This window comes from Netta rufina (genome assembly GCF_964035555.1).
Source record: "Netta rufina genome assembly, chromosome: 1".
In the NCBI taxonomy this organism is placed as follows: domain Eukaryota; kingdom Metazoa; phylum Chordata; class Aves; order Anseriformes; family Anatidae; genus Netta; species Netta rufina.
The window spans coordinates 1,235,420-1,251,017 of record NC_140123.1 but is presented as its reverse complement, the minus strand read 5'-3'; the positions used below and the strand labels follow the sequence as shown (position 1 = coordinate 1,251,017).

General features: G+C 49.6%; 1 protein-coding gene across 2 annotated transcripts in view; it reads right to left on the bottom strand.

Moving 5' to 3' along the window:
* Window positions 1-758: 758 nt before the first annotated feature.
* SLCO2B1 (solute carrier organic anion transporter family member 2B1) overlaps window positions 759-15,598 on the bottom strand; it is a 50,329-nt gene continuing 35,489 nt past the window's right edge. For both annotated transcript variants that reach the window (XM_084281219.1, XM_084281220.1), the window contains 7 exons: window positions 10,745-10,909; window positions 9,054-9,246; window positions 8,117-8,270; window positions 3,721-3,890; window positions 2,568-2,632; window positions 2,008-2,128; window positions 759-1,270 (listed from right to left, as the gene is read on the bottom strand). In XM_084281219.1, the coding sequence (XP_084137345.1) occupies window positions 1,096-1,270; window positions 2,008-2,128; window positions 2,568-2,632; window positions 3,721-3,890; window positions 8,117-8,270; window positions 9,054-9,246; window positions 10,745-10,909 (1,043 nt within the window). In that variant the 3' untranslated portion in view covers window positions 759-1,095. The remainder of the gene's footprint in view (window positions 1,271-2,007; window positions 2,129-2,567; window positions 2,633-3,720; window positions 3,891-8,116; window positions 8,271-9,053; window positions 9,247-10,744; window positions 10,910-15,598) is intronic.

Here is a 15,598-nt window from a genome sequence, read left to right as displayed (position 1 = left end):
ACCTCACCAGAGCCCAAAGCCAGGCAGGAAAGCGGGGGCTAAGCCCCAAACCTTAGTGTAGGATCAGCTGCCAGGCTGTGAGGAGTTAATAATGGATTTTCTCCACAGTGTATTTCTTTTTTTTTCCTCTGCATATTTGGGCTGAACTTAGAAGTTTTGGTTTTGCTACTGAATTCTACTCTTGAGCCAAAAATTACAAGGTACCAATGGTCTGTGATGGCATGCGGATGGGATGAGGCCACCAACACAATCTACACTAGGGTGGAAAGGAGCCCTGAGACTGAAAGAATGCAGAAAATAGGGGAAGCTGCACCAAAATAATACCAGGCTCGACCTTTGCCTCATAATTACGGCTGCCTCTGACAGCAACCCCTTCAAGGAGCACAGCGAGGCTGCCTGCTCTGTGGGCAAACCCATTAACCACGAGCTTTGCTCAGTCTGCAAAAGGGCTGGGCTCCCTTTCTGGTCCTGCACCCCTGGGAAAAGTTTTGCTTTTCCCAAACAAAAATATGGGAAGGAACCTTAATGTTATGTACTTCAATAAGGTACTGTGGCAAGATAAGGCAAAAAAAAGTTATTATTGTTATTACTGCAAAATGTGGCTATGCTGCCAAGGTGCTACAAGCCTGCAGCTGGGTGAAGCCTTCAAGGATAGAGAACATCTTACAAGAGCAGAAGGAACAACAATAATTAGCATTTTGGGGGAGCAAGGACGGATCATCATTCAAGGGTTCACTACAAAACACTTTTTTTGTAAAAACCATTTATTAAAAAAAAAAAAAAAAGCCAACAACTCTCAGGTCTCTGGTTTATGGTCAGTGCTGGCGTCGCTGAGACTGTCAGTGGGAACAAACACTTTGAAGGATAAAAATCCAGAAAATTGCAATGTCCAAAGGTTAATGTGCGTGGACTACCCCCCGTGAAGGTGCCACCTGCACCACTCACATGTGGACAGGCTCCCAAGGCACTGCAGAAGAAGGTGGGAAGCAGCCCCATTGTCCATTGCTCCGAGCATCCATCCTTCACAGTTCGAGTGCAGGGTGATTCACACAGCTTCGCCTCCCTGGGCATGGATGACCATTCACATTTTCGGCATCAGACTTTGGATTCTGGGCCCTTTGTGGTGCTTTCTGTCAGTTTCTTCTTCTCCGGGTCTGTCTTTGTCTCTGGTACGTTCCTGGCTTCCATCTCCTGCCTCCTGAGGATCATATACACGGTCGCGAAGCACAGGAAAGCACCCACCTCAAAGAAAAACTGGAGGCCAAGATACCTGTGGTGTGGAAACACAATCAATCAGGGCAGGAAAGGCTTTGCTGTGTGAACCAAGCACCAAAACCTGACATCCCCAGGCACCCAGAAGACTCTGAGCGTGGGGTTGGGTTGCTTGGGCAGAGCTGGCCCCACTCAGCTGCAATCTGGGCTCCTAAGAAGGATGGCAGAAAGAAGAGGAATAGCCATCAAACCCTACTCTTTGGTATTGCATTAACAGATCACATCTGATAAAAAGGAGGCAGATAAAAACATGCCTTGGGGCTGAGGGTGAACAGGACTTGCTGCAGCTATTGGGCAGGGACTCATTTAGCAAGGATGAATTTGCAGTGGGAATGGAAAAACACCTACAGCTCCCTTCCAGCCTCTCCAGGGTGCACAAATCAGTTTTGGTGTCCTCTGTGTGTCTCCCTGTGGGAAGACAGACCCTAGGGTGCAAAGTATCCTACAGGGACCCCGGACCAGCTTGCTGGTAGCATTGAGGGGTGATGCAGTGCTGAGTGGTGGTGAAGGGGTTGGGACAGGCACAGTCCTTGGCATAATTTTGGCTCTTGCCAATGATTTCCCTCCAAGCCTTTCCTGGACACCACTGTGAATTAGCAGAGGACCTACAAAGACCATGAAAAGTCCAACTGCTTGACCACTTCAGGGCTGACCATAAGAGCACGTTATTAAGGGCACTCCCGTGGCATAAAAGGCCGCGTTCCCCCCATCCCTCGTCCCCACCACCAGCCCTACCTGTGCCTGAAGAGGTTGTTGTCATAATATCTGCAAGCTGCGTTCCTGTCACACTTCTTCTCCCAGAGGATGCAGGTGGTGTCGATGGCGCTGCCGTACAGAACGGGTCCTGGCATCCACGCTGCAAGCAGAGGGGGCTTTGTTATGGCACAGGAACGTCTGTATGGGACAGACCCAGCCCCATCTGGCTGCAGTTCTGGGGGCCTCTGGGTGAAAAGGAATTCCCACCACGTGAAAAATAACCTGTGGGATCAGGGGATGTGATTTGCAGCCACCCTGATACATGGGGGAAAACGTGGGAGTGTTGGTACACAGCCAGAGGCTGTCCTCCTGGACCCAAACTCACTCCCTGCCCTCCTTCACTTAGCCACACAGATGCACCCCGATGGAGATGCCTCTTCTCCTCCCCACCAAGCACAGCCTGGAAGGCTTACAACAGTGTGAAACCCTGCACAGAGAACATTTCTGCAGCCCTGGGACAGCTCAGGGATGAAATCCACATAAATTCCAAAGAGCTGCCATGATTTTCCAGGGTGACATTTCAACAGATTTTAACTTACCTAAAATTCTCAGCAGCATGAACTGTATCCCAACGGCAAACGATTTGTCTTCGGGCTGGATGCTCCTGAAAAATAAATAATATTAAAATGAATAAAATTGAAAGCGTGCCCTGCTGCACTTGTGCAAGGATGGATATTTCCCTCCCTGGCATCGCACCCCCAACCAGAAAGTCACCCTCCAGCTCAACCACCAGGAACCCGGGGCAGTTCCCACTGAGGTCAGCAGAAAGGAGGTCGGTTCATTCACTAGGGCTGGAAGCTCACCACGGTCTTTTCTTGGCCTGGAAAACCTACCCAGCCCCGCAGGAAACAGGGAGGAGCTCGGCCAAGTATTTTTGCTTTTAATTTAAAGAGTCTGTATGAGTGAAACCCAAACATTATAGCCACTGGTTCTGCTGAACAAAGATAGCTTTCTGTAACTGAACAAGTGATTTACCCGTTGAGGATGTGACTTTTTTTTGTGATGTGTTGTTCCAGGGTATATTTTGGTGGCACCCCAGGGTTTTTCAGCCCATTTTGGGCTGTGGTTCCTGCCGGGGTCACACCGAGAGCACCCCAAGCAGCAGCACACCTTTTCCTCTCTCTCTGGCATATGCAGAGCTCACTCGTGGCATAAATAGTGATTTAATATTGCCTGGGGGTCGAGGTAAAAATAGGCTTTAACCACAGCTCCTCCCTGAAAAGCAACTGTTCTGAGTGCATTAACCATGGAAATGGGCTTGAAGGTATCATTTATATACGATGTGCAATTAAACCTCCTAGCTTAACACAGAGCTGCATTAAAAAGTGATTAATTAATGGCATGGCTCGTTACTGAGGTATCAGCCGTGGGTGGGGAGAAGGAGCAGGAGGGCTGTGGGACCAAACGGGGAAGATGAACTGCCACGTGCATGGCCAGAGGAGAGGGGCAGGGAAGCCCTGATCTCCTTTAGCCCCACCAACATGTGCCAAAACCCCATAAAAACAGCAGGAGGAACTGCTCACCCCGTGCTCTGGGCGAAGCAGGGCACGAGGCTCAGCATGGGGGTGATTCAACCCTCCAGTCCCCCAGAGAGACCCTTCCTCCTCGCTCCTTGGTTTCCCCAATTTCTCCGCGTCCTTGGAGGAGCACCCAGGGGTTTCACCCAGCCCCGTGCCACCCCGGTGTCCCCACCTGAGGATGAGCATGAAGGACGGCGTGTGGGACGTGCTGGCGAGGATCCCTGCCACGCAGGAGAGCACCACGAAGGGCAGGAGCAGGTGGGAGCAGTCGGTGCCGCAGGTACCAGGCTTGGCGAAGCCCCCTGGACCATTTCTGGAGATGCAGCTGCAGTTGGTGTAATTCTGCAAAGGGGAGAGGAAAACCAGAGGCTGCTCATTTGATCACGGCAGTGGGGATGCCAGGGATCGCTGCCAGCTGTCAGAGGGAGGGCGGGTGTTTGGGTTTTGTCTGTAAATAATTAGCGGTAATTAGCACTCAACACTACTGGGAGCTGGGAAATAAAAAGAAATAATGAATCTGACAGAGGGTAGCAGGCTGAGCGGATGAGGAAACACATTTTTCCATCCCCACATCCAGCTCCCAACACGCTGTCCCCTCTGGAAGGAGGTCCAGTCCCACCAGATCCCATGGGCATCACTAGGATGTCGCATGTGTGAGCTCATTTGGCTGATGGGGAAGCAGAGCTGGGCCCACAGTGGGGCTTTGGTTCCATGTCTGTGCTTCCAGAGACACTTGGACGTGCTCCCAACCCAGACACATCCTTGTCTTGTCCACGTGAGCCCCAGCACTGCCTTCCTACCCCTGCAGCCATCCTCCTGGGCTTGTGCTCCCCGTCCTTTTGATCCCCGCCTGCTGTGCACCGAGGATGCTTGGGCACGGGTTTATTTAATGCCATCATTTGTCAGCTGAATGCTCTGGCGTCGTGAGTAAATCTGGGTTCTTGGCACGGAACAGTCTCACCAGCAGCTGATAAAACACTTGAACCTGACGTGAGCTCGCTGGCTTGCGTTATATTTTTGGGGCAGAAATCTCCAGAGGAGCAGCCGGGCACCATCCTGCATCCCCAGCTTGTCTCCTGCAGGGGGTTTGGCTGCGAGATCCTGCACCCCAGGGTGATGCTGGGCAGGGCTGGCAGCCAAAACGGGCAGAGGAGCAGCCCCCCTGCAGCACCCAGGAGCTTTACACCCAGGCTCAGCGCGGTGTTAAACCAGGAAACAGCTCCTGGGAGAAAATGCAAAACCTCACCTTTGAGAGAGGGTCATAAATAAGCGGCACTCCGTTTGCAAAGGAAGGATGCCCCGGGCAAGGCATGAGATTTTCTTCTATTTCTCCAGCTTTTAGTTATAATTCTCATTCTTTTTTATTTATTTACTTGTTTATTTTCCCTGAAAAACTCATTATTTGGAGGAGACCTTTAAATAAAGAGGGTGTGATCTTGGAGTTCCCTGAGGGGGACAGACTTCCCCGCTCCCCATCACTGCCAAGGGAAGCAGCGTGACCGATTCTTGTACAAGGGATCCGCAAGGATCTGCTCCTTGCTGAGAGCAGGGGGAAGATTTGGGATGAAAGGGGACGCAGCCCCTCCTCCCACCTCCAGGAAAGAGGATTTAATATTTCAAATTAAGACCGGGATTTATCTCCTCCAGACATCGGAAGCGAGCTAAACCAAACCAGGCTCCTTCTGCAGTCATCGAAGGAGATGTGGGTCTCAAGAGGATGATCTAACCCCTCCATAGATAAGTGTCCATGATAGCAGAGATGAGTTTGGGCCAAAGCCGTTAAAAAAAAAAAGAAAAGCAATTAGATAAATTAAAGCTCTGTTGATCTGTGTGATCACCACCTTTTCCAGAGAATCAGTCACAACATTTAGGGCGGTTGCATAAATATAAACGGAGAAAAAGGGCTGTAGATGCCTGGAGTGGAGCCCGAAAGCCATGCTCTGCTTCTCTCATCTGAACTCTTGGAGGATTTCAGAGCAGGGAGCATGAGCCCAGTTGCAAAACCCTCCGAGCAGGGGGGAGAAGCCACAAAGCCATGGGTGGCCCATCCCCATGAGAGTCATCGTCTGGGACATGGTGCCACGAGGCTGCTCTGTCTGCTGGGACAACCACCGGAGCAGTGGGATGAGGAGGAAAACCGAGAGCATCCCCACAACAGGGCTGTGAATCTGGGCAGGAAGGGGCTGCTGGATGGCAGGCGGCCAGCCCCGGGTTTGTCAGAGTGGTGTGCCCAAAAAAAACATCGGGTAATTGTTTTCTTAAGAGGCAGAGAGGCTCCCATCCAACTGTGCATGCTTTTCTCTTCGCTTTTTTTTTTTTATCCCTAGCTCAGACTGGGCAGCCATTCGCATTTTGGGATGTCCACAGACCAGGTGGCAGCAGAGGGATGTCCCTGCCACCACTCATGGAAATTTGTGATGGGGTTCAAAAGGGCTTTATGAGAGACAAACCCCATGGCAGAGAGGTACCCTCAGTCCTGGGTATCATTCATGAATGACCTGGATGGCAGGGCAGGATGCACCCTGCAGGAGTCTGCAGGTGCCCAGGGCTGAGGTTTGCTCTGTAGATGCCTGAGCTCAGCTCTGAGTCCAGCATGGTAAAGAAGCAAAGCCCAGCATCTGCAGCCCCATCACTGCACCCCAGGGAAATGTAGCACGGTCCAGATTCTTCACGCTGGCCCAGGGCTTGGCACCCACGCTGGGGTGCAGTCACTGTGTGGAGGAAGCTTTCACAATCGGGTCAAGGCTCATCAATACTTGGAAAGAAGGTCTGGCAAATGGGCTCAGTGCTAAAGGAAGGAATATCGCTCGCTTTCCAAAAAAAAGTGTTTGCATGGCACCGTAAAGGGAGCCCTTATTTTGTTGTGGCTGCATGCAACAATACCTAAAATGACTAGAGGACTGGGCGATGTCCAGCAGCAGGGGATGTCAAAGGGCTGGAGATGTCTTTCCCAAGGAAGAAGCAGTTGAAAAGGATCTGCTGTACAAAAGGCAGGCACAGGAGTGCATAAAAGCACACTGGGGACTAAGCTCTGGCAGAAAATGTAAATGTTATTAAAATGAAGTGCTGTTAATTAACAAAATGCAGCTAAAAAGTGCCCAGGCGGTCCCACGCTGCTAATGTATCCTGTGCCAAGAACACGGCGGAAAACCATTTACCCTGTATGCATTGCTAACAGTTTTCAGCTAGGTTTTTGAACTGGCAAAGATTTCCTTATTATGCATTCGCTGAGCCGTATTGCCTGGAGACCCAACAGGCAAAGGCCTCAGTGAAAGCCCAGCCCTGGGACAAGTTTTCCCCGCCTGAAAATGGGAGAGAAATCATGCTAAATGTCAATAGTATGTGAGCTGGAGCAATGGTCCCTCTAGGTTTGGCCTGCCCAGAGCATACAGAATTGCTAAAAGAGTCCCCAAAAGTAAGATTTACCTCTTCTCTCTTCATCCCTATACACAATCTACAGACGCCTGATGTATGGTGTGGCATGCAACACCACTAAAATAAGCTGTATGATGAAAACACCCTGGTAATTTTTCCCCAGTGTAGGTTTCAGCTGTCTGTTTTGGGCTAATATTTCACCCCTACACTTCAGGGGAGGCAGTTTGAGCTGAGGGCAGTTTTGCATTTTGCTGCATAAACTCCAAAGCCACCATGGCCTGGGTCAGTCCAAGCATGGTTAGCATGGGTGTGCTGCAGTTGCTGACAGCATGAGGAGAAGAAACAGAGCTAGACAAATTATTTGAAAACTCATTCACTCTAATCTTTGGGCAGCATTTTGTGTCTAGTCAAAGAAAACAGTATTGGGTGAGCAGTTTGGGTGATGCCTGCTGCAGGAAAGCAGAGCTACATGAAATTGTGCCACCTGCATTGATATTTTGCCTTCACACCTTGCAAAAATGGAAGCACTCAGACCTCAACCTGTTTCAGAGAACTTGATGCCTGAATTAGGAGCCTGGTTTCCATAGGTCCCTACTCAAGGAACGCGGATTAGCCAATTCACAGCAGGAGCCTGGTGGAGGTGGGGCAGCTGACCCCATGGAGAAAGCGTCCCTTGAGTACGAGAGGTGTCACACTGGGTGACCAAAGTGCTTAGCCCCCTTCCCTCAGTGCAGGACATGCAGCTAAAGGAGGTGACCTTGTTGGTCACAATTTAGGATGAAGGGAAAGCAGAAGGTCCTTGTGTCAATTGTGCAAGAAGTCCACTCAAGCTCCCGGATAACAAGGGAGATTTTGCAGCTGGGTCCATGGTGCAGAACCCAAGCTGGGGTGAAGCAGTGGATGAGCAAGGACACCTCGATGTCCTCAGAGGCTGAATATCTGGAAGCTCTCTGCCTGCTGCCTTGGCCAAGAACCAGTGGCATGGGCTCTGCTAGACAGAAAGTGCTAAGAGACACCGTCTACAAGGGGTTTTCCAGGGACTCTCTCAACCTTCCCCTGCTCGTCCCACAAGGTGACACAGACCTGGTACAATGCTAACGAACATCAGAGGACCTGATGGACCTGGCTGCTGCATTGCTCATCACTCATAAGCTGTCCCAAGCCAGGACACTGGCTCGGAGGGAATAACTCACCAGGACTGAATTGTTGTCGATATTCACGACCTCACAGCCAGCGTGGCAGGGCGAGATGTACTCGATACCGTCAGAGCCGCAGATGGGGTTGTAGGCTTTCTCGGGGCAGTTACAATGGAAGCTGCACTCCAAGGTGTGGAGCCCAAAGTCAGAGCTACAACAGAAAGAACGTATAAATGCGTGGTACTGAGCATCATTAGCATGCGTCTTATATGGGAGATATTTTGGGGGATTATTACTTGGAGATATTACTTGGGGATTAGTAAAGAAACATTGATTGTTTAATGCTCCCCCATAAAAAATAAAAAGGATGCATAGAAATTCCACTATAAGCCACAGAGCCTTTGCTCAATGCCCAGGAAAAACATCCTGACCACCAATAGTCGTGGGAGTCGTCCACTTCCTTCATTCTGCATTCCCAGCCCTAAATGCAGGGTGAGGGCAGCGATGCCTCACTGTGGGAGGTGGAGAGCACAGGGCTCGAGCCAGCTCTCACTATGGGATGTGCACGGATCAGCTCGTAGAAACCCAGATCAAACCTTTGGAGAGGGCAGGCAGTGCAGGGAAGAAGCCCTGGCTCTGAGGGTACACTCCTTAGGCTGGCCTCTGGCCACATTACCGGCCTCATGAGTAGCACGCCAAGCTTTCCAGGATGAAATTTGTATCCTGCACTATTTGTGCCAAAGAAAGCATTCGCTCGGGTTTCACAACCCGTCAATGAAGCTAGAACGAGTAAGGACACAGCAGATTCAGGCTTTATTCACAAAATTGTAAATTCCTAGCTTGTTAAGCGTTTTGCAGAGGGAATAACCCCAGCCCTGGGTATATATAACCCCTAACTTCCATCTCAGCCCCCAAGCATGCAGCTGGGGGAGCCAACAGTGATGCTCCCACCACCAGCAGCCACCCATCCCAGCCCCGTTAGTGCTGTCGGTACCTCTCACTGTAGGTGACACCGGCGACCTTCTGCGTGGGGCAGCCGAGGAAGAGAAGGGGGAAGGCCACGAGCAGGCAGAGCAGCATGCCCAGGACGCACATGGCACTGCACTGCTTCAGGGACACCTGGAACCTCTTCAGGATGGCACCACCCACCACGATGCCCACCATCGCCCCAGGGATGTTCACAGCACCTGGGAAAAGACAGGTCCTTGGTATCCATCCTCCAAGCCATCTCAGGCCCAGAGGATTTATCGTGGGATTTCTATTTTTTTCAGCATCACTGATCTGGAGGGGACCAAGGGTTTTGCAGAGAGACTGCTGGAATAATGCTAAGGTCAGAAAGCAGCCTTGCAAGGACAGTTGGCGCCTGCAGCAAACAGGCTCTGTATCGGTGCATGGAGGAGATGGAGGAGCTAGTGTAAAGCTGTGATTAATCCAGCAAACGTGATTTTTTTTTCAGACAGGAGGAAATAACAAGTAAACCCAGAGAGGATATTTAATTTCTGCATAATGAAAACATTGATATAATAATGTGGCTGCTTCTGTTGTCATCATTACAAGACTGTGAACATTACCATGATGGACTTGGAGTTTTGAAAAACCCACCTTATATTGGGATACATGTTTAATTCATCAAAAAATCAACAGGGAGGTTGCCTGCAGCCCATAAATACCCACAGAAGGAAAGGATTTCCAGCTACAGAAAGCTTTTTGTATAACAGAGAATGATGAAGCAGTAGCTGGGAGAGCTACTGGGTAGATCCATATGAGAAATACAGTGCACATCTTTAACAAGTAACACCCTTTAAAGGGTAAATCAAGCCTGGGAACCACTGCTGCAGCATGTAATCTTCCAATCTGCTTACATTCTTCGGATTTATTTGTTAGAGACTTTAGGAGATACTTACTCTGAGGATGCATTGTTTAAAAATACATTTAAAATACTTCTTTGTCTGTTGTCTAGACCTCAGAATGCTCCAGCGGATCGCAAGCTTCATATTTGTGTTACCACAACAAGCTTGCACAGGCAGGTCCGAGCCCAGGGTCGTACATTCTGGGTATTGCAATGCAAGTTAAAGCAGTCTGGTCTCAGGAGGGCATATCCTGCTTACAACTTCTCCTTTTCCTTCGTAACAATGCCAACAGCAAGAAATTAGCCCAACTTTTATGAGCAATTAGTCCAGCGATAGTAAACATTTTGAAGAGCTTAGAGAGGATTAGCACACCAACCAGGCTGGTCTCTTGCTGCAAAGTGTCTCCAGAATGCAAGCGTGGATTTTTGCTCTTTTTCATTTTATTTGCTCTCTACTTTTGAAAAGAACCATAACTAATGATTAATGCAAAGTAATCCCTTCCATAGAAATGTGCACAATTCAAACACGATGTTTCTTTGCTCCTTTAATGCAATGAATTCATCTCCTCTCCTTGAATATAGTGAGCTGCTTTAGATAAGCATTTCCCAGGTCTTAACGGGTTTTATCTGAGCAAGGCCAGGTGGGAGGTAAAGGAAAGAAGGTAGCTAGTGCCTGAGAAGTGAAACGGGCAGGGACCTCGTGCTGTGTCTCTCTGGGGGTGATGGAAGGAGACTGGCAGCTCTGGAGGGAGAGTTGCTCCTTCAATCATCTCCAGATGATTTTCTAAGAGGATCTCAGAAGCTGGCAAGCCCCTGAGCGTGACAGCAACACTTACCGATGATCATGTTGGCAAAGGAGGCCGTGAGGGAGAACTGTCTCTCCAGGAACTTCCCCATGAACGTTGCCAAACCAGCGACCATGGCTGAGAGGTTGACCTGAGCCAGCACCACCAGCAGGAAGACGGGGTGGCGGAGGTTCCTCAGCAGGACCATAGGAAAGTCTGAAAGGAAAAGGGGAAATCTGCTGCATCCAGGAGAGGTGAATGGCAAAGTATTACTCATGGTAAGGCATTGAATTTCCCTGATTTTTATTTATTATTATTATTATTATTATTATTATTATTATTATTATTGTGCAGAATTAACTACTTGGGAGGAGTGAGCTCTTCCAAAGATTTCATTCATAAAGGTCAAAATGTGTTCTTTCAGGGTTTACAATTTCAGGCTTGTGTGACAAAGTGGACGTGAAGAAGTCAGGAGAAAGCATCAGGACATTACAGAAACTGAATGCCTGAGCACTGCAAAACAAAAAATGTGGAAATTATCTGCTTGAAAATGTTGACAAAATAAATCCTGTCCTCCATGGCATTTTGGGGTAAACAAATGAGCCATTTCTAAGGGAAAACTCTTCCCATCAGAGCATTTTTGGCTGCTTCTAGTAATCCAGTAGCAGCCATAGAAAAAGCACAGCTTTGGCTGAAGGCAGAGATGTGGATGAGCAGACACAGTGGTGTTGTTTGTTACCCATGGGACAGGGACCAGGAAATCCAGTCAGCCCCAAAAAAGAGTTTTCTGCAGATAAAGCAGCTTCCTTCTCAGCTAACAGCAGCCGTCTAACAAGACGTGTCTTGTGGGAAAGGGCTGGAGGCGTCAGCAAGCTCTGAGTGAAGCATCTTGACCCAAGAAAACTGATAGCTGGCCTCGACACCTGGGCGATGTGCTCGAGCAACCCTGAGCATCTGCTAATGCAGAGGACAAATCTGTAGCAACACCTCCTGCCGGGCTCTTATTTAGAGCTGCCAGGGACCTGGGATGCCTTAGGAGGAAACCAAGTGGCTCTGGGGTAGCTTTTCAGCCTCAGATGAAGCTCTGTGCTCATCTCCTGCCTCCAAAGGATGGGCAGTCCTGGGCTGGCTGAAATCTGTCCCCCACTGCCCAAGGGCAAGTCCCGAGGGCTGCAGCATCGAGTGGTTGCACACATGGCCCAAGTAAACACGGCCTCAGCTCCTTTCCCTGAAACTTTCTGGCATGGCTTCTTGTAAAAAAAAAAAAAAAAAAAAAAAAAAAAAAGTATGAAAAGGAGCTGGGAGGTCATTAGGAGTTAATTTATTTCTTTGCTGTGGTTGCAGTTTTAATGTCCTTTCAGTTTCAGTGGCAAAGATGCATTTTTTTGATTACAGGCAAGACAAACACCAGCAGATTCCCCTGTGGCTGAACCCTCACTGCTTAAGCAAAGACCTCTTTGCTCAAAGGCATCCACCCCGCGGGATGAAGGCTGCTGAGCTCTGACACCCGCCAGCTGCAGCTCTCCAGCCTGGAGAGATTTCTCCCTCATGCAGAGCCTGAGCCCCCTTTTTGCTCGTGCCTCTGCTCCCCCTCATTCTGTGCCTCCTCCGTGCTCTTCGTCCGGCTTTGCGGCACGCATGCAAAGGGCACGCATAAAGGCAACTTCCAGACAAACAGCGGCTGAGCTTCCCAGATGAGGGCTCTGGAAGCCAATATGCTGGAGCAGAGATAAGGAATTAACGGGGAGGATTAATGCGAGGGCCTGCCGTAAATTAATGGTGTTAATTCTCCGCAGCTCACAAACAATCGGGACGATCTTTCTATCTGCTCCAGCAGAGGCTGCGGCAGGGAGAACCAACTGGGGCTCGCCTGGGAACTGCCCCAAGCTGTGTGTTTGTTTTAGCTCTTTTAGTCCCCAAAAAGTCACACGTAGAGCAGAGACCCATTGGTGGCTGCAAGGAGTGACCCGCAGGCAAAGGCAAAGCTCGTGTTTGCAGGGGCATCGTGTCCCCAGCTCGGCTCTCTGTGCTCAGGGTTAGGCAAACAGCTCGAGGCATTGGCGAGCAACCGAGGGCTCTAGGGAGGGTCCAAGAGCCAAGGACCCTGAAACACCGAGATGCTGGAGAGCTGGGGGCTCTGCTGTCAACCAGGGAGGGAGGGGGCTGTGACAATATGCCAGTGCTGGACCGATGTGGACCTCAACAAAAGGAGGTGATTTTGCTCTGAAGTATCAACAAAGTCTTTGGTTTTTGAAGCATATTTCTGCCTAGTTTGCATACTGGAAAATCTTAGTTGAAAAATTAACTTTTCAAAGTTAATTTTGAAAGGAAAATCTGTTGCAAATATGAGACCATTTTCTTGCTGAAAGATCTCCAAGAGCTAATTCAGCTTTCTTTGCGGAAGAATCATCTACAAAAGGATTTATTTTTACCTAAAGTTCTCCAGTCTTTACCCTGTGGTCACCAGGGCAGAGCTGTAAGGCTGGGACAGCCGGCAGGTCTCCCACAGCACGTTGGGAGGCAGCAAGGTTGCTGCCCTTTGCCATCCCCCTCTCCTTACAAATTTGGTCTGCCTTATAGCTCCAGGAAGGAATCTGGCCAGATACTAAAAACAAGTGGAAAAAAAAGTTCTAAAAACTTTAACATAATGAACAAAAAATCCTTGAAACCTTCTTTAGGCATCCTAGAGAAACAAACAAGTCACAAGCCCCGGGTTTTAATTGCTTTGAAGATCACCTTTAATGGATTAATTCCCAGTGTGTGCAACAGAAGCTGAACATCCTCCCAGGTGTTTTCAACAGAAGCCTGAAAATTAGCAATGGAAATGACTTCTAGCTAGCTAAATCCCACTTCCCTGATTGCTGTGAGCAGGGCTGCAGAAGGAGCACGTTGTGAGTACGAGGAGCAGGGTGCAACCCAATGTCACCCGGCGCATCTGTGCAGGAGCCAAGCCCTTTCCCCACGGTGCTCTGACTTTCCTAGTTTTGAATCACTCCAGCAAGCGGAGCCTGCTCACTTCTTGGGTAATCGACCTCATTGTTAGGAAAGGTCCCCAGTGCTTTGCCTGAGTGTTTATCCTGTACACAGCTCCATCCTGTTATTGCTGGTTGTGGAGGGGAAAGCTCTTCCTGTCCTTGAAGCACAGTTCCCAGGGCTTTGCAGAGTGCTCCTGCTGCTCATCACACCTTGTCCCAGAAAGATTTAAAGCCCAGTGGCTTGCAGAGAAACGGAGAACACGAAGCACCCCCTGGGATGGGCTCTAACCCATCCTCGCTTTGTTCCCAATAATATAAGTGGCAAAAAATCCTTCAAGCCTTATTTTGCTCTGTTATCTCCATGTGCACTGAAGCAACAGAACAAATGACAAAATGCATTTCCTTCTCCACAACCGTGCTCCATTTTGCATCATTTAAGCCGAACTAAGTGACTCAACGGCATTTCTGAACATCTTTCTCCTCCAGGCCAGCTTAGTTACTCAGTGCTCGCCTCTGCCAAGCCTTAAAAAAGTGATGAAGTCTAAAAGGCATTCCTCATCCTTTCACTGCTCCAGGAGGAGCTTCAAGTGCTCTGCTGAATCACAGCCTGAACAGGCAGCGGCTGCCTCACCTGGAGCTTCCTCAGCCTTGGGCCAGGGTTGCAGAGGGAGCTGCATTTTCAACATTTTACAACCTGCTTGTGGCATTCAGAAAACAAGCTGGGGGAGGACTCTGTGCGAGGGATGCAGGAGGAACAGGACTGAATATTGAGGGGAAGACACGAGATGCAGACCGGAGGGCACTGCTCCTGAAAGGGCCTGCAAGTCTGCTGAGCTCCATCAGTTATCTCAGCCTGCAACGGGAGTGTCAGGGCCAGGGGCTCGTGAAGAAATCCTGGGTCAAAAAGCTCCTTTCTGCAGTCCACTCTGGTGGGCACAAAGTCTGAGCCCTGCCATGACAAATGCTAGCAGCCCTTAAGAGCCCTGGGACAAACATTTGCTCCTTTATGCCTCTGTCCATGTCTCGGTGAGTCCCAGCCCCGAGATTTGTCATTGCTGCTATTAGAAAACCCCAGGGATTTCAGCAAGGTTGCTCTCCTGGCCGAAATTGCAGCCACATCATCATTTTCCGGACTGGGATTTAGGGGATAAATTCTCAGAAATAATGAATTTATTAGTACAGCCCGGATGCAAACCCTGAGCACAGGTATTTCCTTCTCTGCACCCAGGCGCGGAGAGCTCATTTTTATTCATTTTTTTTTTTTTTTTCAGTGGCAGAGAGCAGAGTGTTGGTGTGAAAATCCCATCTGAGCACCATAAATCTGTTCCCACGCAAGAGCTTCCAGCACCGGTGTGCTCGGCGTGCAGCTCGGCACGCTGGTTTGCTAAATGATGGTGCAAGCTCGGCGGGGGAGCAGCCCCCTGGCTCGATCCTCTAACTCAGCATCAGGCTGCGATGAGCAAAGGGTGCAAAGAGCAGGATAGAAACCTGCCCACGCTCGTCTGGCTGTGCATGCCCTCCACTGACCTTACTAAAACAGACAGTTCCTAATAAATGAAAGGGAATATGGAAGAAGCCGACGTGGGTTGGCTTTGTAGGGCTCCTTGCCTTAAGTAATTGCCAGAGATCCAAGTATTTCTTTCAAACAAATGTGACCCCTTAGCCGTAGCTTACAGAGACCAAAGCCCAGCTGATTCCTTTCAGCTCTAAGAGGCTCCCTCAGCCCCCTGATTTCCAGACAAGCTCCTTGCACTGGATTAACACCACTCTGCACAAAGATGCAGCTGATTTTAGTTGCTCTGACCCTGGCTCCAGGCAGCACTGGCCATCCTCAGCAGGACAGGCAGGGCAGCCAGGCTGTTGTATTGTCACCAGCCATGAAGGATGGGACCTGGGGAGAGTTTTTTGGGACTAAGAGCTACCTGGGGTG